Here is a 27,513-nt window from a genome sequence, read left to right as displayed (position 1 = left end):
ATACAAGTTCATTTGCCTTTTTCTTATAAAAATGTTTCATCAATTCATTAATATTTATTGAACATCTAGATCTAGATACTGTGGGCATAGCTATGAATAAGAAACACCAAGTCTGCTGCGATGGCATTTATGTCTAGTGGGAGTGAGAAATTCGAATAAAGATATGAGATCATCTCAGGAAAAATAAAACAAAATCTTCCAGGGAGATGGCACTGAAGCTGAGACCCAAAAGACAAGAAGGAGTCGGCCGTGCAAGGAGCTAGGGCAGGAGTGCACCAGGCAGGCGGGACAGCACGTGCAAAGGCCCTGAGGCCGGAGCCAGGCTGGCACCTGGTGTGCCGCGGCGCTGTATGCTTGCTGCTCTGGCCTTCATATCCCCCTCCCAGCCTCACCCAGCCCTTGCTGTGTCCCCAGATCATGATGGAGGAGCGGATGCTGCTGCAGCAGCAGGCGCTAAAGACCCTCCAGGACGAGCGGGAGTCCCAGAATCACGGGTTCGAAGAGGAAATCGCGGGGTACAAGGAACAGATCAAGCAGCACTCGCAGACGATCGTGAGTCTGGAGGGCAGGCTCCAGAACATGGCGCAGCACCACGGAAGGATAGAGGCAGAGATCGTGGCCTTGAAGGAGAGGGAGCCAGGTAGGCCCGAGGGGTGCCGGCAGAGCCCGGCTCCTAGGCAGGCGGAGGTCACCCCGCGGACCCCAGCAGCCGCTGAGTGAGGGAATGGCCACGCCTCACTTAAAAGCCCACGCGCTCTTGGGAGGCCCCCTTGCTTCTCCTTCCCCCGGGGCCCAGCGTGAGCAGAGGGAACGGCGAGCAATGGGGACATGCTTTGTGCCGGCGCGGTGAGCCGGCGACAGGCTCAGGCTGCCAGGGGCCACGAGAGCGCCATGGAGCGGAATCGTCTTTTCCGCGTGAGAGCATCCCCACGCGCAGCCTCCCAGGGGCTTCTCCGCGCCGCCAGCCGTCTGCATCTCGCAGACGCAGCCAGGATTTGCCTCTTAAAAGACAATTCCGGTAGAGGCGGAAGAAAGGGCTCAGGGCGGCGGCGCTTATGCGCCCTAAATAACCGAAACACTGCGCGTTGGTGCAGAGGCGAGTCCTGGGGTCTGGAAGCAGCCGCTTCAGGCCCCGGCTGTCTCAGTCCCAGCACTCGGGACGCTTGGCACCGGCAGAGTCTTTGCTGCGGGGGCCTCTCCTGCTCGTGGTCAGGGGGTTAGCAGCATCCCGGTCCTCCACCTGCGAGATCCCGCCCCTAAACCACAGATGCACCCCCACAGTGCCCCACGTCCCCTCCAGGCACACTCATGCCTCGCTGAGAAGCGTGGTTCTCGCCACCAGATGGCAAGTGCCCGGGTTCCCCCCGTACATCCACTCATCGGCACTCCTCACTGAGTATCTACTATGTTCCAGGTTCATTTACGCCTGGGGAGTCAATGACAGAAAAACCAGCTCCTGTCCCTGCAGGGAACCAAACTGCTGCCCTGGGAGGTGATCCGAGATGAGCAGGGAGCCAGGGCCAGGGCCCAGAGCAGGGCTCAGCCTCCTGATTGCGACCCCGGGCAGAGGAAGGCTGTTCAAGCTGCACCCTGGAAGGCGTCCTCTCCGCTCCTATGACAGTGCCCACCATAAAGCAAGCATGCCCTAGGTTTTCATTGAATGAATAAGCGAGTGAACAAATGTGGATTGCGTGTTGAGAATAGAAGCCACAAGGCGTAGCTAAGGAGGGAGGTGAGCGGAGAACCTCACTGAGCACAGGTGATTCTTCCAGGAAAGACAGGCGGTCACCCCAGGGCCGGGGGCCACCGTGCACCGGCTGGGCTCAGGGGTCATCAGCAGATTCCCTCACCCGGCATGTGTGTCCTTGTCTGTATGTGGAGTTGATGATCCCTGCCTAGAAATGGATTAACATGTGTGTGTGTCCGTGTGTCTGTGTGTACGCCCGTGTGTCTGCATGTGTGTCCGTGTGTCTGTGTGTATGTCCGTGTGTCTGTGTGTGTCCATGTGTCTGTGTGTGTTCGTGTTTGTGTGTGTGTCCATGTGTGTGTGTGTGTGTGTTTGCACACCTCTCTGCTCCAGCTCAAAAGAAAGAAGTGCCGAGAGAGCCTCCAGTGGCACCTGCCCCGGACGTGGGCACCAGAGAGATGGAGTGCGACCACCTGATGTGAGTGCCCGCGGTGGGGGTGGGGGACGCGCCCCAGCCTCGCCAGCCTGGGGTGCACAACAAGCCCGCAGAGCCACTACTGTGGCAGAAACTGACAACAGGACCCAAGGCTGAGGGTTTCTCATCATTGGTTAAGTCTCTCAGCTCCTTTAAGGAATCGAGTCAGTGTCCTGGAAAGACCCAGGCTGAGATGCGTTCAGACCCCAGCTCGGCCACCCTGGGTGGTCCCACCCCCACCCCAGCCTCGCCTTTCTCATTTACGAAGCCAGGTCACTCGTGCTTGGCGCTGGGCACATGGCAGCCCCTGGTGTTCTTAGCCAGAGGCAAGCCCACTCCTGGTATTCCAGGCAGACAGCAGGAGTGTCAAAGACAGAGACCACCTGTAGGCTGGGCTCTGGCTAACTGCCCTGGCCTCGCCCAGCCCCGAGGATCAGTGAGTCCACACCTGGACCTCCAGGGAGAGAGCATTGTCAGAGAAACCAAGTCCACGGGGAGGAAGGACCCAGAAAACATGGCAACGCAGCAGGTGCAGGAGAAGGTGCTGACCAGATACCCAGGCCGTGCCTCGGAGGAGACACGCACCTGCCTGACTTGCCTCACGAGCCGTCAGCAAAGCCAAATGTCGTGGGGATCTCACCTCCCCAGGAAAACCCACGCACAGCCTCTCCACTGAGGACCCACTCTGCAGACAGCAGCGGGCAGGGCTGGGCGGAGGATCAGCGCTCACTTCAGAGCATGTGATCAAGTTGGGAGTTCCAGTTAGAGCCCAGCACACACACACACACACACACAGACTACACCATGCGCACACACACACACACACACACACAGAATACACCACACACATACACAGACTACACCACACCACACACACACAGATTACACCACACCACACACACACACACACATACACAGAGACTACACCACACCACACACACACACATACACAGAGACTACACCACACCACACACACACACACAGGTAATACACCATACCACACACACACACAGACTACACCATGCACACACACACACACAGAATACACCACACACACACACAGACACAGAGTACACCACACCACACACACAGACACAGACTACACAACACCACACACACACACACACAGGGAATACACCATACCACACACACACACACACACAGACTACACCACGCACGCACACACACATACAGGGAATACACCATACCACACACACACACAGAATACACCACACCACACAAACACAGACTACACCACGCGCATGCACACACACACACACACACACACACACGGGGCTTCCACCAGTTCCTGAAAACTTGGCATTGAAAGGTCAGGTGGGGCGAGTTTTGCTGCAGTGGTCAATTTCCCTACAGACACCTGCAAATCAGAGTGCCCGGGGTTCAAGTCCCAGCTCCACTCCCAACTCCCACCTCCTGCTAACACACACCTTGGGAGGCAGGGATGATGGCTCAAGCGGTTGGGCCCCTGCGACACCCACGGGAAATCCAAACGTAGTTCCCAGCTCCTGGCTTCAACCTGTCATAGCCCCGGCTGTTGTGGGCACTTAGGAAGTGAACCAGTGGATGGTAGCTCCCGCCCTCTCTGCCCCTCGAATAAATAATTTTAAAGAATTAAAAAAAAAGATAAACGGATAACACCTGGGATTTTGAACGCCCACTTGGGTATCGTGTGTGTGGCCAACAATTTTTTTAAAGATTTATTTATTTATTTAATGGAAGGAGGGAGGGAGGGAGAGAGAGAGTCAGAGAGAGAGGTCTTCCATCCACTAGTTCACTCCCCAAATGGCTACAACAGCCATGGTTGGTCCAGGCTGAAGCCAGCAGCCCAGAACCCCACCCGTGTCTCCCACATGGGTGCAGGGGCCCAGTACTTGAGCCACCTTCCGCTGCTTTCCCAGGTGTTTCAGCAGGGAGCTGGATGGGGAGTGGAGAAGCTGGGGCTTGAACTTGAGCTCCAAGACGGGATGCTGGCTTCCAGGCAGAGACTTCGCCTGCCGAGCCACAACACCAGCCCTGCAGTTTTATTTTTTACGTGCCACCTGCCAGGCCTCCGTTTCATTTCATAATAAACACACGCTCCACTGTCAGATCCACTCAGGAAGAGTGTAGGTTCCAAAAACAGGTGGGCTCAAGTGATGGGGCCTTAACCCGTGGGGGCCTGGGGCCCGGCGCCCCCGCTGAATGGGCCGGACCATAGCACCTCCTCCCCCTACACAAACACACTCGCAAAATGCGTCCCCCTTGGCTCGGGATTTGCACATTGGCCTATGTCCCCTCCAACTTGGCACCACCCCTGCCCATTACAGTGCCGTGGGTGTACAGATGAGGGAAGCTGTCTGGAACCCGGGGGCCCACACGTCCACCAACTTGCCCTTGAATGCCCTCCCCCCGCCCCGCACCTGCCTGGCCCCGCCTCTCCCTGCAAGAATTCAATTCAATTCAGTTCAATTTTTCCCCCGTCCTCATCCTCAGTCCTTAGGGAATCCCTGAGCACCCGAAAAGACCATCCTCTCTGCTCCTCCTTCCTCCAATGCCCATGAGCCCCGCAGGCGCAGGCGATGTGACAGGTGTACAGATGAGGGAAGCTGTCTGGAACCCGGGGGCCCACACGTCCACCAACTTGCCCTTGAATGCCCTCCCCCCACCCCGCACCTGCCTGGCCCCACCTCTCCCTGCAAGAATTCAATTCAATTCAGTTCAATTTTTCCCCCGTCCTCATCCTCAGTCCTTAGGGAATCCCTGAGCACCCGAAAAGACCATCCTCTCTGCTCCTCCTTCCTCCAATGCCCATGAGCCCCGCAGGCGCAGGCGATGTGACAGCCGCCTGGACACAAGGCCATCCCCTCCTGCAAGGCCCTACCCCGCCAGACCCTTCATCCTATGCTAATGGATCATCCAATGAATTCATTTTGGAGAATGTTTCGAGCCGGTCCCGTCTCCTTGCTGGAGCTGTCCCGTCCCATCCCGTGACTGAGGAGTGCTTTGTACCTGCCCTAGGCCCCGCCCCCTCTGCGGGGCGCCCAGCAGACACGGCGCAGGCGGCGTGGGTCTCACTTGGCCATTTCTGTGGCTTTCAGAGATGACTTACTGGCTGCCCAGAAGGAAATCCTGTCCCAGCAGGAGGTCATCATGCGGCTGAGGAAAGACCTTAACGACGCCCACAGCCGAATGTCAGACTTGAGAGGTTTGTACGTCTCTGTGGCCCGTGCCGCCCCGGCCCGGTGGAGGACGGAAGGAGAGGAGGTGAAGGAGGTGGAAGTTCAGCCCAGACCTCAGCTGACCTTCCTGGGCACCTGCATTCCCTGTGACCTGGACCAGCAAACGCTGGGTCCTGGGCTTGGCCTTGGTTGCCACTCACCTGTGCCGTGGACCGCGGTCTCCGCAGGTCCCGGGGCCTGCATGGAACCCGACTTCCTGTTCCTGGGAGAGCTTCCTTTGCTGGGGGGGATTTGTCTCCTTTGGAGAAGCAGGCAGCTGAACTTGGACCTGAGGGTCCGGAAATGCCCAAGGACACCCGTGGGGCCCTGGCGGCATCTGCTGGGGCGGCACCAGGGCCCAGGGAGCCCAGGACCCCCGCAGAGCAGCACCCAGCGGAGGGCCGTGGTGTGTGCGGCTAGACCTCCTGGCCGTTACTAAGGCCCTCGGAGGTTCTGGTGAGCCCGGCAGATCTGCAGGGGCCCTCGCGGGGCTGGAGGTCCCTCACGGCCTCCCGTCTCTCTCCCAGGGGAGCTTAGCGAGAAGCAGAAGGCAGAGCTGGAGCGGAACCTGGAGCTGGTGCAGCGGCAGAGCAGTGAACTGAGCACGTTCAAGAGCAAGGTGGCCCAGCTGAGCGGCCTGCTGGAGAAGAGGGACCGGGAGCTGGAGGCCCTCAAGGAGGCCCTGAGGTGCGCGGGAGGGGCGTGCGTGACGCGGGAGGGACGTGCGTGATGTGGGAGCCCCCGTGGAGGCCCTCAGGTGTGTGGGAGGGACGTGCCTGACGTGGGAGAGATGTGTGTGACGTGGGAGGGACGTGCGTGACATAGGAGGGACGTGCGTGATGTGGAAGGGACATGCATGACGCGGCAGCCCCCGCAGCCTTGCACAGAGGGGGCTCTGTCCATGCTTCCCGGCCTCACTGAAACAGGGCTTTGCTTAGTCCTGTGCTTCTCAAACATTCTTGCCTAATATTCCGCATGACAGGTCTCAGCTTAAATGTCACTTCCTCCAGGAAGCTCACCATCACTCACCCTCTCCAAACACAGCTAAGCGCTCCTGCTCTGCTTGAGGTCCCTCAGCCTCCCCACCCCGACCCCTGCCTCGTCTTACCTCTCATCACCACCAAGGCTGCCTTTACCTTTCACTGTCTGCTCACTCCACAAGGACAGAGTCTGCAGAGGCTCCTCCCACGACCGACTTCCCAGCATTCCCGCTGTGGTTGTTACATAAAGGAGCTTGACATTGCTCAAACATATACACAAGCTGCAGGTGTCGGCTTCACGTAGACACAAAACAGCACCACTGTCCCATGGATTAATCTAAAAATACGGGGGACCTGCATTTTAGTCCATATTTAGTCCACATTTCAGCATGAGTGATGTTTCCTCCCCAAAAGACAAACTGAGGGAAAGTGAGGCATCGCACATCACCTGTAGCTTCACACACTTGTGGCTCACGGCCAAGGCAGGCTGACGCTGTGGCTCAGAGAGCAAGTTCTGGATCCGGGCTGCCTGGTTGCAACACGAGGCTCCCTCACTTACAAGCTTGCTGGCCATGGGCTAAGCCCCGTGTGTCTCTTGTCTGTAAAACAGGGACAAGGAGAGCCCCTGACTCCTGGGTCAGCACCTCCAGTGTTAGAAGTAGCAGCCATGCACGAACGTGCCTGTACTGCCACAGCAGGTGCACACAGACCCAGTGTGGGGAGCAAGGGCACGTGCCCACTGCCCTGCCACTCACTACCTCGTAAATCCTTCAAAACCAGCCTCCCTAAAGACCTGTGGGCAGGGGGCTCCAAATCTGAGGATCCAGTTATCAAATAAACAGAGCTCCGTCCCTTGGTCTGCCAAGGCAGGCCAAAGGACTCGTTGCTTCCTGGAGCCGCGGGTGTCCTGCTGCCGGTGACTCCTCTTCTGTGTCCTAGGGCTTCCCAAGAGAAACACAAACTCCAGCTGAGCATGGAGAAGGAGCAGAAGCTCAGGAGCCCAACCAAGAAGCGTGACATCTCCGTGCAGATAGAACCAATCCACACCGATGCTTTCTCCAGCAGCCAGGAGGTGAGTGCCCGCCGGGCCCTGGCTCCTCGCCCCGCCGTGGGAGAGCCCAGGGGTGGCTTCCTTTTCCAAAGAACCATATGACTGAGCTCGCCCGCTGTCCCTTGATAAGGTCCATCTGTCTGCCCCAGAAGTCCCAGCGGTGCCTCTATGAGTGAGCCTGGCCAGCGTGGAGTTGGTGCCCGTGCTCCGTCCCGTGGCTGGGGTTGTGACACTCCCCGTTGTCTGTAGTCGTTTGATTGTGGGGTGCAGGGATTCCTGGAGGCCCCGGCTTTCCTGGAGCCCAGGGAGTCGCCTTCCCTTGGCGTTCCGACAATCGGCTTTGAATTTTCTCTTGGAAGCCAGATCCAGTGTGGCACCGTAGCAGGTCCCCTCCTGCTGGAACCCCAAGCTCATAGGGCACAACCTGACCCCTATTCATTCCCTCGTTCAACAACTATTGAGCATCTGCTGTATGCCAGGCCCTGGGCAGGGACAGGGGACGATACACACAGTCCCTGTCCACACAAGGCTCCCCAGGACTTGGTATGAGGTTGTTGGCCCAGGCTGCCGAGCGGGTTGGCCGTGACATTGGTGTCTATGGATTGGCTGGAGGCAATGGGGGAGGAGGCAACAGGATGAAAGGAAAGAAATATTTGCTCCCTCTTGGGAGGAAGGGCTACTTCCTGCTTCCTAAGCCAGCCTGGGTCAGAGGGCTGAAAAGTTGTATGAGAAAGAATCTCCAGCCTCTAAATAAATAAATTCCCAGAAGAGCCACAAGGAAGGGTCGCGGGGAGCTCCGCATACCCTCTGGACGCAGTCAGGGTTGTAATGATGCCTTGCTGGGCGGCTGTGCCTTGGTCTCCCCACGTGGGTATCGCCTGCCCCCTTGCACCCAGAGAGAGAAGGGGGGAGAGAAAGAGAGAGAGGGAGGGAGGGAGGGAGAGGGAGGGAGGGGGAGGAGAGAGGCCCTTTCCAGTGGTTTACTCCCAGGGACAGCACACACCCTCCGAGAGATGGGCGAGGCCAGGGTAGAGCCAGCTGGGCATGCATCGGCTAAGCAGCCCAGTCCAGGAACCAGTGAGGTCCTGTTAGGTGCAGGCAGGCGTGAGCCGTCCCCTGCTCTCAGCTGCTAAGCCCTGGTCCCAGCCAGAAACGTGGGGCAAGCAACTTGCGGCTCCTGCTCTTAGACCCGGTTCATCCCAGCTTCATAGTCACCAGGCAGCTGCAATGGCTAAATGGCACATGGTGGCAGGCCCTGGGACAGCACAGTCTATGGAGGAGACAGGGGCTTTGTCCCCAGTGGGAACGAGCACTCTGGGGGTGGCGGCTCTTGGATCCAGGGAGGTTTTGGCGGGGGACACTTGAGCAGAGCCTGAGGAAGTGGAGGAGCGAGCAGGCGGGAACATGGGAGGTGGCAGGCAGGCCTGGGGAGGCCTCAGATGGCACTGCTGAGCTCCGGGAAAGGATCTTGGCCTTGAGCCCCCTGCTGTGCGTGGCTCACATGGGGCCTTTAATAAATACCAAAGAGGGAAACAATGTCTCCTCTGCTCTGCCCGCTGTCCCCGGAGCATCCGGCATTCTCTGGACCTGGAGGATGTGCACACGTGTCCACGTGTGTCATCGCCGGCCCCAGGGCGTTGCGCCCCAGCACTGCAGGGACTTGTCGGCCTGGTCCCCAATCTCCCCTCAGTCCCTGGGACAGAGCTGGCATTGTGGTCAGAGCGACAGGCCGGCAGGCGGGCGGATAGGTAGGTAGGTAGGAAAGTACATAGATACATGGATACATAGAGACATGGATACATAAATGAAACATGGATACACAGATACATAGATACATGGATAGGCAGATGATACGTGGATACATAGATAGCTATCTCTACCTAGCCATACAATTTTAAGGCAATTTTGGTTCACGCCATACCATGTATATAACATATGTGTATATATAAAACATCATCTCTGGCTGTATATATAGTATCGCATGGACCAAAATGGTTCTTCGGAAAAGGAACCAGGATGCCAGTTTCTCCCCTTTCCTGGCAGCTTGGCTGAGCCGTTCCTAGCAGCCGTATCTGCAGCTGATTTTCTGTTTTCCCGACTTTTCTTCCTTCCTGTCTGTCTCCCCACCTGGGGACACAGAATCCACGACAGCAGGGACGTCACCACAGCACCCCCAGAGCCTAGAACGAGGCTTGCCACTCAACAGCAGTGCTCGGAAACTCTGGGATGAATGAGTGACTGAATGAATGTGTCTCTCCCCTAGAGAAGTGATATTTAACTTGGGGGCCGGCACTGGACTGCAGGGGTTCCTGAGCCTCTCGATGCTGTGTGCCAGTGTTTGTGGGCGTGGCAAGTTTGCTGCAGGAAAGAACCCGCCTCTAAATCTTAAAAGGGCATATGATCCTTAAAAGATGACAAAGAAGAGGGCATTCGGCCCAGCGGCTAAGGTGCCCACATCCCACACCGGGGCGCCTGGTTTGATTCCTGCCTACAGCTCCTGCCCTCAGCTTCCTGCTAACACAGACCCTGGGAGGCAGTGGTCTCAGCTCCTGTGAACGGGTCCCTTCCTTGGGAGACCTGGACTGGGCTTCCGACTTCAACCCCACCACTGCTGGTATTTGGGGGAGTGAACGTGGATGGGCGTGTGCTCGCTCGCTCACTCTCTCTCTTTCTCTCTCCCCCCCACCCATAAATATTTTTTTAATAAATAAATACAGTTTTTAAAAAGCATCAAGTGTTCACAACTCCAAATGCCCTTCCAGGAGTAGAATTGGGTGGGGTTGCCCAGAAATAAGACCACAACAACAACAAAGGGAAATGCGGGCATGGAGGAATATTGGAAGAAAACAATAAACAAAACGAGGAGAGGGGACATGGAGGGGGACCTCTTCTTTATAGTGACTCCGGGTGGGGAGGGAAGGGGGTCTCCTGCTGGGTGTGACTGGGAATTTGCCGAGAGATCTGAGCTCCCATTCTACCAAAGTCCTTAGACTATTTTCCAAAGGTGCTAAGCGGCACGTGATGCATTCACCCCTCTGTGGATACAAGAGAGAGATTCTGCTCCCTCCTAAGCTGCTGTCTACTCCTTTCCGCCGACAGGAGCAGTCCTTCAGTGACCTAGGGGTCAAGTGCAAAGGGTCCCGACACGAGGAGATCATCCAGCGTCAGAGAAAGGCCTTATCTGAACTCCGCACCCGAATCAAGGAACTGGAGAAAGCCTGCTCCGCAAGTGAGTCCCCCCTCCCCCGGGAGACTCCGGGGCTCGCCCTGGGGACTGAGCGACCCGCCAGGAGGAACACGGTTTATCCCCACCGTGTCACACCCGAAAGGACATGGGCGGGCTGCCACCCCAGGGTCAAGCGCAGGCCCGGGTATGAAATACATAGGATTTCATGAAAACTCGCCCTTGTTCCTTCTTTTTCTGATTTCTCTGTGGCCCAGTGGAATCCTCACCTTGGACTCACACTGTCCACGGGTGAGTGTTGGGGAACTGCTAGAGCTCTCGAGGGTCAGAGCTTGCTGCCCGGGAGCACGGGGCCAGGACCCAGAAGCCTGGGTTCGAGCCCCTGCGGGATCCTGTGGCAGGCTGCACGCTCAGTGCCTTGGCGCTGGCACCTGGGCGGCTGCAGCCTCACGATTTAGCCACATGGCTGTGGACAAGTCACTTCATCTCCGGGCCTTGATTTGCTCAGCGGCCGAGGGAGGTGGTGAGGATTAGAACAGGTCTGTGGTTAAGCGTGCCGTTATCCGTAACAGTTACGACATGAATTAACTTCTCCCTGAGCCTTGCTTTTGAGTCCAAATTATTTCTCTTATAGATCATAAAGACCACCTGCATGAACCATTTCTAGAATTAAAGACTCTCGGGATGGAAAAAAATGTCCAGAAAATATTATTGAACGCAAAACCTGATTTGCCAACTCTCTCAAGAATAGGGCTCCAAGCGGTAACAGTTTGTCTCTGCGGTGACTGACGTGTGAAGGGGGTGGGCATAAGGGCACACGTGAGCTGCGTGCACTGGCAGGGTGGGCAGTGCAGTGGCCCCAGACCAGGTCCTCCCCGGGGGCAGGGGCCGCACTCACTGGCTGGTGCCCTTGCCACACCCATTGTCCCGTGTCTGCAGGGAGGTGACCTTCCACGTGTGTGCAGCCTGGCGGGTCAATCGCCCTCCATGTTAGGTGATGGGTTCCAGAAAGCATGTCCAACAGGCTAATTTCTCCTGCTATATGCCGTGTGCATCGCACTGTCAGCTGAACATGTGAGCAGGCGAAAGGGAGCAGAGAGGAGCCGTGATTCCTAGTCAGCCCTGCTCTGCACTGTGTGACCTGGGGCCGGGCTCTTCGCCTCGCTGGGCCTCCGTTCCCCAGCTGGAAGCTGATGCTGACAAAGTTAAAGGAGTGGATTCTAGGCTAATCCTCCGCTTGCGGCGTCGGCACACCGGGTTCTAGTCCCGGTCGGGGCGCCAGATTCTGTCCCGGTTGCCCCTCTTCCAGGTTAAGCTCTCTGCTGTGTCCCGGGAGTGCAGTGGAGGATGGCCCAGGTGCTTGGGCCCTGCACCCTCATAGGAGACCAGGAGAAGCACCTGGCTCCTGCCTTCAGATCAGTGCGGTGCGCCAGCCGCAGCGCGCTGGCCGCAGCAGCCACTGTGGGGTGAACCAACAGCAAAGGAAGACCTTTCTCTCTGTGTCTCTCTCACTGTCCACTCTGCCTGTCAAAAAAAAAAAAAAAAAAAAAAAAGAGTGATTCTGTGAAGCGCTTAGGCCAGCGCCTGGCTCCTAGGGAGCACCTACCAAACAAGAGGTGTCACTGTTAGAAAGTAGCACTTATATTGTCTCAGTCCAGGAAACTGTCACTTCTTTTGTTTTTTCCAAAGATTTATTTTATTTATTTGAAAGGCAGAGTTACAGACAGAGAGAGAGGTCTTCCATCCGCTGGGTCACTCCCCAAATGGCTGCAATGGCCAGATCTGGGCCAGGCTGGAGCCAGGAGCTAGGAGCCTCCCCCGGGTCTCCCACAGGGATGCAGGGTCCCAAGCACTTGGGCCATCCTCTGCTGCTTTCCCAGAGGTGCAGCAGCTGGGACTCGAACTGGCGCCCATATGGGACGCTGGCACCGTAGGCAGCGGTTTTACCTGCTGTGCCACAGCGCCAGCCCCACTTTCGCTTCTGAGAGGGCCACAGTCATATTTGCCAGGAATACCAGAAGTGACTTGTGTGTGAGGTGGAAGGTGCCTTTGTGTCCCCTAAAGGCTTGCTTGGGTGTCTGCTGGACACTTGGCGATGGACAGCTCAGGTTAGCGTCAGTCACAGTGCATGCAGCTGAACCTAAACCGCACACCGGCTTCTGGAAGAATCAGCGAGGCCAACAATTCTCTCTCCGGCAGTTTCTCTGGGCACTTGCTGGAGTCCAGGACGGGGCTCTTTGGAAAGAAGCCGGGCTTTCCTAACAAAAGCAAGCCTCGCTTCCCAGGGGCTGATTGACAGTGAATGCAGTCTCCAGGGGGGAGGGGGGAGGGGTCCGCTCACGCTCTTAGCCTGACCTTGCTTCCAAGACCTTTCCCTTGGCAGTGACCCCGACCCTATCACTGAGCCCACACAGCAGGGAAACCCCTGCTCCTAAGACCCCCGTCCTCCACCAGGGGCAGGAAGAGGAGCAGCTGGCATTTATTGAGCGCTTGCTGTGTACCAGGCTCCGAGCTCAGCCCATCACCTTCACATCGTTACTTCATCCCCACAGCAGCCCGCGTCATCATTGTCACCCCCATCTTACACATATGAGCGGTCAAGTGCCTCCCCAAGCTCGCAGGGTCAGGACTGTGTCCTGGTGCCTGCACTTCTACCCTGCTGGTCTGCAGAGGAGGTGGGGACAGCGAGACTGAGTCCTGAACCCCAGCTCAGCCTTAGGTGACCCTCCCAGACTTCCGCCACCCTTAGTAAGAGAAGGGACCTGGGAGAGGGGCACACGGGGTGCAGCTGAGGGGCCAGAAACACCACGCTGTGGTTTTTAAGTCTTCTTGTAGCAAATCTGCTTGGTATGTTTTCCTCTTCCAACACCCTCTTTTAGTCTCATCTCTAGGATGGTTATATGTGCCCGCTCTTGACATTTAAGCCTCTATACTCTTTTTAAAAGTATTTATTTGAAAGCTGACTTACAGAGAGGGAGAAAGACAGAGACAGAAAGCAAGAGGGAGAGAGAGAGAGAGAGAGAGAGAGGGAACCTTCCATCCACTGGTTCACTCCCCAAATGGCCACAAAAGCCGAAGACGGAGCCAGGAACTTCCAGGTCTCCCACGTGGGTGCAGGGGCCCAAGCATTTGGGCCATCTTCCACTGCTTTCCCAGGCCCGTTAACAGGGAGCTGGGTTGGAAGTGGAGCAACAGGGACTGGAACCTTCCCCAGTGTGGGATGCCAGTGTCACAGGGAGCGGTTTATCTCACTGCGCCACAAGACTAGCCGCCTCTAGACTCTTGTAATTGGATTTTTTAATTTTATTTGTTTATTTAAGAGGAAGAGAAACAGATAGAGCTTCCATCTGCTGGTTCACTTCCCAGAAGCCCACAATGGCTGGGGCTGAGTCAGGGTCAAAGCCAGGAGCTCAGAGCTCAGTCCAGGTCTCCAACATGAGTGGCAGGAACTTAGTCACTTGAGCCATTACCACTGCCCCCCAGGGTCTGCATTAGCGGGAAACTGGAGTTAGGAGACAGAGCCAGGGGCCAGCAGTGTCATGCAGTGGGTTTTTCCAGGGCTTGTGCCGCCAGCATCCCCTCTCAGAGCACCCATTCGAGTCCTGGCTGCTCCCCTTCCAATCCAGCTCCCTGCTAGTGCTCCTGGGAGCATTATAAGAAGATGGTCCAACTACCTGGGCCCCTACTACCCATGTGGGAGATCTGGACGGAGCTCCAGGCTCCTGGTTTCAGCCTGGTGCAGCCCTGCCTATTGTGGCCATTTGAGAAGCTATCCAGCCGATGGAAGACTCTCTCTCTCTCTCTCTCTCTCTCTCTCTCTTCCTCCTTTCAAAAAGCAGATAAATCTTAAAAAATACAAGCCGCAGCAGAGCTGGGTATCACCCCTGGGCACTCCAGTGTGGCACAAAGGCATCTTAACCACCAGGCTGACCGCCGGCCCCGGGATCCATTTCTCGAATCCCAGGTGCTGTGTCGGCAAGGTCAGGTGTTCATCCAGCATCTAAACCTAATTTGGTTTAGAGAGATTTGGCGTGGGGTTCCTGGTGCTCCAGGCCCCCGACTTGGCACAGTGATTTTCCCATGCACCCGACGGGCACTGCCAATGGCCAGCGGCTGGCGAGGGCTCAGCGAGCACACACTAGACAGCCAGAAGCGACGCCCACCCCTAGCTTCCAGCGTGGGGGAGTTTGGCCACACTTTCAGAGCGCCTGGGTTCTGCTGCATGGCAATGAGATTGCTTTAACAAAAGGAGGGGAATTTTTTTTTGCAACCTTCAGTCATTCATTCATTCAACAAACACTCATTCGGAGCCGTTCTGCCAGATATCACACCGGGTGTAAGGGGCAGTGAGTGACCAGCATGGTCCCGTTTCCATGGCGCTGGGCACCTAGACCAGGCCTTCTCCACTTCCTCCTGGCGCAGGTGGGGAAGGGCGTGGTCTTAGGTCATGGGGCATCCTTGCCCACCTCCCACTGGAAGCCACCAGCTAGCACTCGCCATCCTCAGCTGTCACCACCAGAAACGTGTCCAGACACTGCCTCGTGTCCTGGGGGCAGCGACTGCAGAATGAGACGAGCAAGGGGCCATTAGGGAGGAAGACCGTTACAGGCAAGCAGACAGGATGCCCAACAACCGAGAGGGCAGTTGGCTCCCCCCGAGTCACTCCTGCGTGGTCACACGCTGCTGTAGCCACGGGGACAGGAGTTCATAATGGCACGCCAAGAGAGCCTGTTTGTTTCTGTTTGATTTCAGTCTCACAATGACCTTTCCAACTCAGGGTCCAGCTTAGCCATGGAGAAGTCGGGGAAAGCGGATGTGGCCGAGGCACTGGATCTCAGCGAGAAGCTGGTGCGTCCTGACGGCCTCCTCTCCAGCGCGCGCAGGCCTGGTGCCCCGGGGCTGGCGTGAACCCCAGGGTGGCGTCACCAACAACCACAAACTCCTATTTAGTTCCAGTCGCTCCTGCAGACCCATCTAGTATCCCAGCATGGGTCAGAGCCTGCACGGTGGTGTTCCTTGAGAAAGTAGGCAATTAGAATGAGTGTTTATATCTGTTGTCACTTCTCCCATGGTTCCCAAAAAAAGGCCTTGCATAAAAGGATGTGGGAGAAAGGAGACCTGTATTTAAAGCCCCGCTTGCTCTCCTCACCAGCTTTTGTTTGCTCTCCACGATCCCAGACAATGAATGAAAACAGAAGAGACGTTCGCTTCCCTAGAGCAGCCGCCAGCGTGCTGGGGCAATGCCTCTTACCTGCAACGCTTCCCTTGTAGTACCTGGATATGAGCAAGACGCTGGGGAGCCTGATGAACATTAAGGACATGTCAGGTCACGTGTCCATGAAGCACCTGTCCGCCGCCGAGAGGGATAAAGTCCACCAGCTCCGACAGAGGGACCTCGATCTGGTGTTTGATAAAATCGCCCAGCTCAAGAGCCGGCTGGAGAGAAAAGAGGAGCTTCTAAGAGGATATGAAAAAGACATCGATCAGCTCAGGTACCACCCACGTCCCTGGCGAAGGGCCCTGGCCTCCCTTCTCCGGGCTGAACCCAGACAGCAGCAGGAGAGTCCATGGGGCAGGAGGACAGAGGTCTGGGTGTGAAATTACTAAAATACGGGGTGGGCGCTGGGGACAACATGTGGGCCTGATAGAGCAAGTCCACCCTCGAGAAGGCAGTGGTCAGAGTGTGCGCTCCTAAGGGGCGCGATGCACCTGTTACGGCCTTGACGTGTGGTTTGCCGTTGTGTGTATCTTGATAATGCCACCGTATTCTCAGTCATCATGATTCTCCTCCTTGGGATCGTGGGGTTGGAAGCCTGCTAGTACTTTCTTGACTGCCCCCACCTCAGGCTACACACATGATGGGGTCTTCAAAAAGTTCATGGAAAAGTCGTATTATGGAAAAACTGTACGTGGGCTTCACAGTTGTCCTGCACCAAAACAAACTCATCTTTCAGTCCCCTCTCCCTGTGAACTCTTGGAAGTCCCCCGGCATTCAGCTGGCGGGCTGTTTGTTCAACACTCGCCTCCCCAGATGTCTGTCATTCTGTCCTGCTGTCCCGGGACTCCCGGGTCAGCCCTGTAGCTGTGGGACGTTGGTGAGGAGTGGGAGAAGGACTTGTGTCCCCTCTGCACCCAGGCAGAGCAAAGTGTCCGTCCAGATGTACCAGTCGCATGTGGCGAAGCTGGAGGACGACGTCTACAGAGAGGCGGAGGAAAAGGCGCTGCTGAAGGAGGCGCTGGAGCGCACGGAGCAGCAGCTGCACCAGGAGAAGAGGATCAACAGGGCCATGAGGCGGCAGGAGGTGAGGCGGCAGGAGGTGAGGCGGCTCCACCTGGGGCAGCAGGAGGTGAGGCGGCAGGAGGTGAGGCGGCAGGAGGTGAGGCGGCAGGAGGTGAGGTGGCAGGAGGTGAGGCGGCTCTGCCTGGGGCAGCAGGAGGTGAGGTGGCAGGAGGTGAGGCGGCTCTGCCTGGGGCAGCAGGAGGTGAGGCGGCAGGAGGTGAGGCAGCAGGAGGTGAGGCGGCTCCACCTGGGGCAGCGGCTCCCACGCTGCCCTGCAGCTCCCTTGGGCAACGGCAAAGGGGCTTCCCAAGAGGGTCGGGCAGCGCACAGTGCACTCATTGGTGCAGAGGTGGGCAGCAGTGGGCCTAGTGACAGACAGACAGACCCGATGTGGAGCCGAGCACTCCCGCTTCCTGTGTGACCTTACACAGACTTCTTAACTCCTTTGGGACTTGCGACTCACATCTGTATTCCCAAGGGGTGACTGTCCATGCTTCCACCGTTCTGCCAGGTGCTGGGGACATGTAGAAGAATATGCTCTCTGGGCGTCAGAACATAGTAGACACTCAATAAATATTCGGTGACTGGAAAGGTGGATGGGCGATGTATGGATGGATATGCAAAGAGGTTAATGGATGGATGGATGGATGGGTGGACAGACACAATGAGAGATGGATGGATACACACATGCATAGGCAGAAGGACAGATGGACAAATGGATGAGAGAACAAACATGAAGATGGATCGATGGATGCATGGATGGATGGACAGGGTGAGGCTGGACAGATGGGTGGGTGGATGCATGGATGGGTGGGTGGACAGACAGATATATGGACAAACAAATGGATGGATGGACAGATGGGCAGATGTATCGCCTCACGACATCGCAGCCGTCACAGCCTCTGGAGTCCACTCTTGGATGTTTGCACGATGGACTCCCCTAAGGACGCATGTCTCAGAACGTGTCCCTGGGGTGAAGCAACCCATACCTGCACAGTGCAGGGGCCCTGGCTCCGTGTGAGGTTTCTCTGAGTTCGGGAGCCCAATGGTTTCAGAGACTGAGGGGCACCTGCCCCGTCTCAAAAGCCCCCAGCCCGGTACCTGGAGCTCGGCAGGTGGGGGCTACCCTTCGTGCCGCCGGCTGCCTGTGCATGGGGACAGTGGGGTGAGTCCTGCCCTGCACCCAGCGGGGCCTGCTGTTCCCACCACGGTGAGACAGGGCCTCACCAGACCGTCTCAGAAGCTCCCTGGTAAGCCTGTGCCTGCGGCGTGGCCGGCAGAGGCGCCTGCTCATCTTCTTGGCATCTGCACCTCTCCGCGCCCATTCCTGCAGGCCCCATGCACTGAGAATGGCCTTCTCGGTAGAATCAGCCTCTTGTTTTCCTTGTCTCTTGCATAAGGCAGAGCAGATCTGAAGTCTGGGGTCAGGCAATCGAGGGTGACACCCCGGCCACCCTTCCGCCATGACCATCTACCGGCCCGGCGCTGGGCCCCCGTTCTGCTCTGCAGCTGGGGTCAAGTGTGCCGGTGCCTCTAATTGCCCTGCCTGCTACAATGACCCCATCTTACAGATGAGAAGACTGAGCCTCAGAGGGTCAAGAGACTTGCCCGAGTTCGCAGAGTAGCTGGGGAGTAGGGCAAGGACTTGACCCCAGATCTCACTGATGCCAGTTCCCGTGCTGGATGCTGGGCTGGCCCCTAGTGTCCTCCTGGCAATTGGTAGCTTCTCCGATTGTGGAACTGTGTGTATGCACATGTATGCTTGCATGTGTGTGCATGTATGCGAGCGTACGCATGTGCACTGTGGGGGGGGGGGGACTTTGCACGTGTGGGGGCAGGGCCTGCCTGAGCTTTGCAGAGGCTGGGCCCCCACAGAAGGGTGCCCCCTCCATTCCCCTGGAGGTACCAGTCAGGTGTACTCCCCGCAGAAGCCTGTCCCCTGCCGGCCTGCCCCAGGCAGGCTCCCTGGCTCGTAGCCCCGGCAGTGAAAGCGGCCGTCCGGCTCCATGGGAGCGCAGCTGTGCCGTTCTGAGCAGCCGTCGCCCTGAATTAAACATCACAGGCCCCAGTCAGTGTGTGTCGTGGGCCTGCCTCGGGCAGAGAGAGGCCAGGTTCCTTTCACTCGGTGCCATACCACGGAGAGTGGGGGCAGCGACAGGGCTCTGGCGTGCCCTTTGATGTGGCCCTCTGAGGAGCCCAGTGCTTCCCGGGGTGGCCCCCGGGGACCCCCCCAGGCAGGGACACCAAGCCACAGAGCCCCTAAAAGCCCATTGTGGTGCGGGCTGCAAACGCAGAGAACCTGAGGATTTACATAATCAGCGCCGCATGCATTATGCATGGGCTGCCTCCTGCACACACACAGCACAGAGGCCGTGGCACAGCCTCTGGTGGGGGAGGATCTGAAATGGCCAAGTTCAGCCTGCGTCAGGGCTCCCCCGAAGAGCCAGCGCTGGGAAGGCTCAAAGTCACAGAGTTCACAATGGAGGGAAAGAACTGACAGGAGGGACAGCACAGGGCGACGCTGACGGCATTGTGAACCAGCCCGCACCTGCTCCAGCTGCACCCGCTGCGTCACGGGTGCTGGCCAGGATCAGCCCACCAGAGAGATGGGAAAGGGAGGCTGGCAGAGGGGAGCGTTACCTGGCGGCTTGCAGGGAGAACAGGGTCCCCACACTAACGCCCTGCGCCCTTCTCTCCCTCATCCGCCACCTCCATCCGTTCACCACTGCCCCGGGCAGGGGGAAGGGGAGAAGCCGGGGGCACTGCAGGGCTCAAAATTCCTGTTTGTCAGGAGAAAAAAAAATAACTTTTATTTAAAAGATTTATTTTATTTGAAAAACAGAGAGAGAGGGAGAGAGAGAGAGAGAGAAGTCTTCCATCCGTTGGTTCACTCTCAAAATGGCTGCAGTGCCAGGGCTGGGCCAGGCCAATGCCACAAGCCTGGAACTCCATCCAGGTCTCCCACGTGGGTGGCAGGGGCCCAAGTACTCGGGCCATCTCCTGCTGCTTTCCCAGGCGCATTAACAGGGAATTGGAAATACTTTTTTCTGAATGTTACAGGAAACCTGTATACAACCATCTCGGTACCAGCGCCCTTCTAGGAGTGAAAGTTGAAAGAAATCCAGACTCCTTCTTTATTTTTAAGTTTTACACCTGCTGCTTTCTCAAGGAGCCCTGATTTTTTGCAGTCTCCTATACAAAATCTCAGTGCCGGTTCACGAAGACGGACTGGTTGCAGCCCTGGGGAATGAAACTGCTGGCCTTGAACTTCAGACCTGCCCTCCCCCAAGACACACACAATCCTAATATCTGTGCAAATGAGACTTGATAGAAATGCTGGGGAAGCTTGATGCAGGACATTCACAGAGGCCCTCATGGTTGTGGCCCCCTGACCCTGGGTCCATGGCTCGCTGCATGGGACAGTGTGGCAATGACCATGGCCTGGGCTGCCCTCAGTGCAATCCACTTCTTCAATGGCCAGAGACGGCGGCCGTGTCTCAGAGCTGAGAGGCTGTCCGCGTGAGCGGCCCAAGCAACCGACTGTCCCTCGGGCAGTGGGAGGCTTCAGTGCAGAGCACGCGGGTGCCTGGAACACAGCGAGCCCAGTTCCTGGGGACCGCAGGGGGTGGGGGCCGTGGGAGGATGGGTGGGGGTAGTTCCTGGGTTTCTTTATGAGAACTTCCTGCCAGCTGAGGAGCCCAGCACCCCGGGGACCTTTCCCCCAATCTCCTGCAGCCAGCAGCTCCTTGCAAAGCGCCTTTCTGTTTTGCTGAATGCAACCAGGGCTGCGGCGGCCGGCGGCGGCCAAGTGCGAGCCGACAGTTTTTGTGAATGGGTGAAGAGTGGGATTTTCAATGGGAAAGTTTTACGTGCGCACAAGTTGCCCTTTGAGAACCGCGCCAGCCCTTTCTTCGCCTTTTCTCCAGCTCCGAGTGTGAGAACGGCTGAAAGGCATTGACTGCTTCAGTTCAGCCAACCGCATCCTGCCCAAGGGGCTTGGCCACAGATTTGCCGGGTGGTCCCAGCTGAGCTGGAGCCCCCGACCTTCCCCTTCTTAATCAGTTCAGCTCTAGATGAGAGATGGTGCCTTGTCATAAGGCTCAATTTGAAGAGAGCGCGAGAGTACCTACCAAACCCTGAGCAACCAGAGCTCTCGCTGCAGCTTCTTCTAACGCCTTCCCCACCAGCATCACTGTTCTCTCCAACTCTCTGTTTCCCAAGACTTTTTCAGGCCCAGGAAATCTGCTCTCAGGACCTCGGTTTCCTCGGTGCCACGCTGTGTTTTTGACTGAGGAACAGAAAAGCGTAGACGTCCTGCGCGATGAGAATGGGACAGGGGGCGTGGGAGTGAAATCCCTGGGCCCACACAGCATGAAAAGGCAGAATGTGGTGAGGGGAGTGCAAGATGGCTGAAGAAAAAGACCCTGGCATACCGGGTAAAGCCACCACCTGCCCTGTCGGCATCCTATATGGGCGCTGAATCGAGTCCCAGCTGCTCCACTTCCAATGCAGCTCCCTGCCAATGCACCTGGGAAAGCAGCGGAAGATGGTCCAAGTGCTTGGGCCCCTGCACCTATATGGGAGGCCCAGAAGAAGGTCTTGGTTCCTGGCTTTGGCTTCACATTGGCCCAGCCCTGGTTGTTATAGACATTTTGGGGAGTAAATCAGTAGATGGATGATTCTCTCTCTCCCTCTCTCTCTCCCTCTCTCCCTCCCTCTCCCTCTCTCTCTCCCCCCTCCCTCTCTCTCCCTCTCTCTTCCTCTCTCCCTCTCTCTCCCTCTTTCTTCCTCTTTCTACCTCTCTCCCCCCCTCCCCCCCCAATTCTGCCTTTCAAATAAATAAATTAAATCTTTTTAAAAAGGAGAAAAAAGACCCTCACCCACCCACCCCCATCTCTTGCCCACCAATCCTGGTGAATCCCAGCATCCCCCAGAAGCCTCCGTGGGCCAGGCCAGGTGGGAGCAGGCGAGGACATTCCACACACCCTCACCCACCAGAAGTTTCCACTCGGGGGCAGAGGAACATTGAAGGAGTCAGGCAAAAGAGTCAACAGTTTGCATCTGTTCAAAGAGAACGCCAGGCAGGTGTGGAGCGGTGCTCTGGTCTGGCAGCCACACGCAAAGCAGAGCCGTTCTTTCAGAAGGGCCGGAGTGGAATCACCACCGTGCACTCCCCAAGGACAGCCCCACGCCCCATGCTCCCCCCTGTGCCCAGCTGCCTGCAGTTTGAACAAAGGACCCCAGAGCGAGCGAGAGAATTGCAGACACTAGTGTAGCTGGAGGAGGAGCGAGAGAATTGCAGACAACAGTGTAGCTGGAGGAGGAGCGAGGAGCAGCCCCCAGGCGCTACATGTTTGCACCAGGAGAAAGGTCAGAGCAAAGAAGAGAGGCGTGGGGAGCCCCAGAGTCCCTGCCCTAAGAAGGAAGCAAAGCTGGGGGAAGGGAGTGAGGATGGAAGTGCCCTTTCTAGTGCACCTGCACCTGCCAAACAGGGGCCCACCTGTGGCTCTGGGCTTCCAGATAGCCAACGGGAAATGGGAAACCAGCTTGGTCCACAGTCCCAGGACCGTGAGACACAGTGGAAGCAGGGCTGGCGAGGTCCCTGGAACAAACGCCTTCCCGGGTGTGATACAGTGCACTACATCCCTAAGCGCAGTGCCTTCAGGTAACAACAAATGGGAACGTGGTATAAGTATGTCCCAAATACCACTTGGGACACACTCAGACTGAAAACCAAGAAACATGCTGAGCTTGTCAGAGCAGACAGCTGTGAGCACACCCCAGTGAGGCTGGGGAGGCTCCCTAGAAGCAGGTCTGGGGGTGCCAGGCTCGATGTCCACTGGTGGCACTTAATCCAGGGAAGGGTTTTGGAGCCATATTCCAGCTGGGGTTCCCTGGAGCCCTGGGGACCCGTGGAAGGGTGGGATGCTCACCCCCCACACACACCTACACCTTGTTGGCTCCAGAGCAGGTCTCATCTATTTTATACGCCAAGTTCCTCTGGGTAGAGGGGAAGGGGAGGAAGGGTTAGAAAGGCGTAAAACCCTTGTTTTCCTGTGTCTGGGCACATGGATGGTGACCGTCTGAACTCGCACCTAATAGATACGGCTGCAGGCTCCACGCCTTCCAGAGAGAAGGCACCAAGCAGGCCCCGGCCTCAGACGGCGCCTTTGGGAGGGTGGACGCGACCCTGAAAGCACTCTTGTCCCTATCCCCAGAGACAGCCTTGCTCACTTCCTCTCCCCCACCCCCAAACTGTGGGTGTTGGGACTGCCCAATAGGATTGCTAGATTTGATTGATGGGGGGAGGGTGTGGAAGTAAACATATTTGGTGTCACAAATGGCCGTTCGCAGATGCGCTTCCCTCGCATGGGATGGTTCTTGTTCAGGTTTTCCTGGGTGACACCTTCACACAGAGAGCGCGACCAGGCTTCCCTGAAACGGGAGAGCCAGCAACACCAGGCCCGCGGTCCCACACAAGCCACCACGTCCAGGCCCCTTGGAAAGGACCTGGGCTCCTGGTCCTGCCGCCATCCCCATTCCTGGACCTTTTTTTGCCTCCCTGGCCCCTGGGGGCAGCTGGGCCATGATCTTGGCTGAAGCTGCAGGCTCTGTGAGAACCCCACATGCTCACCCGCCACCCTCTGAGAGACACCAGCTCTACCCTCAGGGAACTGTCCCTAAGGGGCGGAGACGTAAGGCGGTCAGAGTCAGGGCTGTGCACTGAACCCCGGGAAAATGGCCAGCTCCAGATTTGGGGTGATGGCAGCTTCCAAGCAGGCCCCCTGCATCCCGGCGAGGGAGTTAGACGTGGGATCTCCCGGTGCCTGGGCAGCCAGGATGCTCAGGCGGGAGCCGCAGGACGCTGGCTGCCTCTCATTCCTGCTCTGGGCTCCCAGCTGCAGCAGATGTGTCCTTCAGGAGGCCTTGTTCCCACCCACGAGGGCCGTCAGGGGACCAGTCCCCTGTTCTGCCAGATCTGGGACAGAGACCCCCAAGGCGCTCAGCGTGCCATTGTCCCCAGAAGCTCCACTGTCACTCCCTGTCTCCAGGAAGGCCCAGCCTTCCCAGTGGGTGGCAGCTGGACTCTGAGCTCCATTTTTCTTGGATGCAGAAGGCAAAGGTCAGCTGAAGTGTGTACTACAGAGACAGGTGTTTGTACAGGAAGAAAGGGACGCAGAACTCCCAGTTCCCAGTGAGCCAGAGAGGGAAGAGAGCAGGGCACCAACAGCAGGCTCAGGAGTCAGCAACACTGCATGGGTTGGGTGTTGAGCACTTAGCGTGTGCCAGGCACAGAGCTGCGTCGTCTGGGTGATTCCCCAGGATGCCCTGCGGGGCGGGGTTGTCATTCTCTCCAGCGCTTAGCTAAGGTGTCTGGGGCTCAGAGACCTATTTGTCCAGAGCCCACAGCTAAGCGGGAGAATTGGGAGGAACTCAGTGCAGCTCTGACAGCAGGTGAGTGCCCCTCCCTCCTGCAGGTGCTAAACAGGGAATTATCCTGGCACAGTTGGGTGTGGCCTCTCCTGGAAGTCTTCTTTTAAGACTTAGGAATCCACGCTATGCCATTCACAGTTCTGCCTCGGGACTGGAACCGACCCAGTTCCCATTCGCACTCTGCGGGAGGTAGAGGCGAGCTTTCTCGGCAAGTCCGAAAGTGAAACACGTTTCGGCTGAACGCGAGAGAGGAGATGTATTCGGGTTTCGTAAAAGGCCACCCTTATTCCAGGATAACAAAATCATCATTGGAAAAGCCCGGATGGGGCCAGGCTGTTGTAGGAATATCACACTGGGCCCCGGACTTAGGCCTCCTGGGTTCCAGGATGGGGCCCGTGGTGCTTCAGCCAAAGCAGGGGTCTTCCCGTTTCTCCAGCCCTCCAGCCAGAAGTTAGAGATGCGGTGTGTGGGGTCTGCTCAGCACAGGAGGGTTTCCTCCGGGCTGCTTGTGCTGTGTGGCGTGGGTTCTCCTCCGTCTACAGTGAGCCACGAGGCCTGACAGTAACGACGCTGCTTGGGGCGCCCACATCCCGTATCTGAGTCCTGGATCCACTGTGGACTCCAGCACGCAGGAGGCAGCAGTGATGGCTCAAGTGGGTGGGTCCCTTCCACCCATCGAAACATGGAGCGAGTTTCCAGTGATCAGCAGATAGGAATTCTCTCTCTCTTCTCTCTCTCTGTCTCTCTCTCTCTATCTCTCCCTGAGGCCATGTAAAATCTCTTTCAGTCTTGCCCACTCCTAGAATCTCCATCCCTGGCAAGTTTTGGAACTGGAAGCTTCTTCCTTTCCCAGGCCTTCTGAAACACCATTCTTTGATGATTTTTTTTCCCCACACAGTTAATGGTCTCTTACAACTCTTTGTGGGCTATATGCTAAGGAGGAAAACTAATTAATTTATGGAGTTACCTAGCCTAAGTCACCTGCTATGCTGGGCACAGAAAACAGTGAACAAATAATTCATTCGCCCAACAAACACAGAGAGCTTGCATGTGGCAGGTGCCGTCTAATCCCAGTGGGGCAGTGTCACCTCCAAAAGGGGCAAAAGTTTACTCTTTTTTCAAATTCTTAAAATTTGTTTCACCAGTTTGAAAGGCAGGGAGAGAAAAATGGAGAGAAAGAGAGAGAGAGAGAGAGAGAGAGAGAACCAGAGAGAGAGATTGTCCACCCACTGGTTCGTTCCCCAAGTGTTCACAGCAGCCAGGGCTTGGCCACCCAAGCCAGGAGCCTGGAACTCCAGGCAGGTGTCCCATGTGGGTGGCAAAGGACCAGGTACTCGGGCCATCATCCACTGCTTCCCCAGGAGGCATTAGCAGGGAGCTAGATCAGAAGCAGAAAATCCGGCACTCTAAGCAGCACTGTGCTGGGGGTGCAGTTTAATGAAACACTTACTCTTTGTATATATAAGGACAAACATACATGAAGGTGCTTCCAAAAATGAGTGGAGAATCAATTAAAAGATGCATTTACTTCAATGCAAAAGATTTTTGAAATCCACGCATAGTTTTTTCATAATGCAGGCTTTCCATGAACTTTCTGAAGATCATGCGTGTACATGCATGTGTACGTGTGTGTGCGTGCATCTGCAGACACACCGTGCATACGTGCAGGGCTATGTGTAATATCCCACTTCTTAGGAGTGGGAGGGATTGAGAAAGAACATCTAAGAAGTCTCCTTACGGGGAAGGGGCAGGATGAACCTCAGCTCAGGTCAATGGAACACAAAACCCACTGCCCTGCTGGCTCATAGTCTTGGGCCAATAAAAAATTAAAAAATGCAAAAAGCCAATGCAATTAATGATTAAATAACTGCTCTGTGCAAAGCGTTTTGAGGGCAAAGGCCAGGGAAGGAGTCTCAGGAGGGAGGGCGCTTCCCAGGGACCCACCCCGCCCAAATGCCTCAGGAGAGAGCGCATCCTGACGCTGCTGGGAATGGGCTTGGAGTTTCTAGGGCAGGGCCGGCAGTGGCCTGGAACAGCCACCCCACTGTGTCCTGCGTAACTTCCACCTGGGTGTCCCTGCGCCCATGACCAGCTTGTGTTCCCCCTGCCCCACCCCCGCTCCTTCTAAGGCCCAGGCCTGGCCCACACCAGGGTCCTCCTCTCAGGATGGGCTCTTTGAGGTTCTGCAGCCCTTCCTGCCATATTTGCATTTTTTAAAGATTCATTTATTTCTTTGAAAAGCAAAGTGACAGAGAAGGGGAGAGACAGAGATCTTCCACCCGCTGGCTGGTTCATTATCCATCTGGGGCTGAGGCCAGGAGCCAGGAGCTTCTTCTGGGTCTCTCACATGGGCGACAGGGACCCAAGCACTTGGGCCATCACCCGCTGCCTTCCCAAGTGCACTAGGAGGGAGCCGGCTCTGCGGCTGTTTGCTGCTTGGTCCCTGGGCATGGCGAGCAAGGTGTGCATGGTGGGCTGGTGAAGGGTTAGGCTTCCTGACTCCTGACTGCCTGTCTCACAAGAGCCAAGAGAGAGCAGTGGTGAGCAGGAGGGCCGGGCCCCGTCTCACTCAGGAGCACATACACGCATGGGCACACATGCACATTCGTGCACACATGTATCTACACACACTACACATGCACACAAGCACACACACATGTGTGCACACTGGCACATGCTACACATGCACACACATGTACTCATATGCACGTGCACATGTGTGCATCCTCCATCCTTACCGCCTCTGATTACCTCTCTCTCCAGTCACGGCAGGGAGTGGGCAGCATCTCCAAGCTCAGAGTGGTCATCTGAAAATCCCAGTCACCCATGGCCTGGGAGAGGGAGGTCAGCCCTACAGCTGCTGGGGTGCCCTCATGGGGGTGGGGCAGGAAGCGCTCAGAAAATGCTTAGACAGACCCTCCCACTATATGACAGTATGCTCCTTCCAGACCCCCAGAGACCCAAGCCTCACTCAGGCACAGCTGTTCCCCGGTGAGCTCCCAGATTCAAACCCAGGAATCAGGAAGTAGAACAAGGGCGCACCCCAAATGCTGAGGAGGCTTCCTTTGGATAGCTTCGTTTCCTTTTTGCTCATCTCTGTGTGTGTGTGTATGTGTATGTGGGGGGAGGGGATGTAGCTTTTTCCAAAACCACCCGGTAGAGCCTTTTGGGACCTCAGGACGCTTACAGAGTCTGTGTGTTTGT

At 56.7% G+C, this 27,513-nt stretch overlaps 1 protein-coding gene across 7 annotated transcripts in view; it reads left to right on the top strand.

Moving 5' to 3' along the window:
* FHAD1 (forkhead associated phosphopeptide binding domain 1) overlaps positions 1–27,513 on the top strand; it is a 122,130-nt gene that overhangs the window by 91,906 nt on the left and 2,711 nt on the right. For 6 of the 7 annotated variants that reach the window (XM_070079259.2, XM_051836584.3, XM_051836582.3 and 3 more), the window contains 10 exons: positions 415–640; positions 2,081–2,165; positions 5,261–5,367; positions 5,908–6,067; positions 7,300–7,432; positions 10,511–10,640; positions 11,230–11,357; positions 15,348–15,443; positions 15,867–16,087; positions 16,732–16,897. In XM_070079259.2, the coding sequence (XP_069935360.2) occupies positions 415–640; positions 2,081–2,165; positions 5,261–5,367; positions 5,908–6,067; positions 7,300–7,432; positions 10,511–10,640; positions 11,230–11,357; positions 15,348–15,443; positions 15,867–16,087; positions 16,732–16,897 (1,452 nt within the window). The remainder of the gene's footprint in view (positions 1–414; positions 641–2,080; positions 2,166–5,260; positions 5,368–5,907; positions 6,068–7,299; positions 7,433–10,510; positions 10,641–11,229; positions 11,358–15,347; positions 15,444–15,866; positions 16,088–16,731; positions 16,898–27,513) is intronic. The other variant, XR_007915796.3, reaches the window with a different exon arrangement.

This window comes from Oryctolagus cuniculus, chromosome 7, assembly GCF_051225735.1.
Source record: "Oryctolagus cuniculus isolate XC-2025 breed Fujian yellow rabbit chromosome 7, ASM5122573v1, whole genome shotgun sequence".
Taxonomy (NCBI): Eukaryota; Metazoa; Chordata; class Mammalia; order Lagomorpha; family Leporidae; genus Oryctolagus; species Oryctolagus cuniculus.
This window is presented reverse-complemented; position numbering and strand designations above follow the sequence as displayed.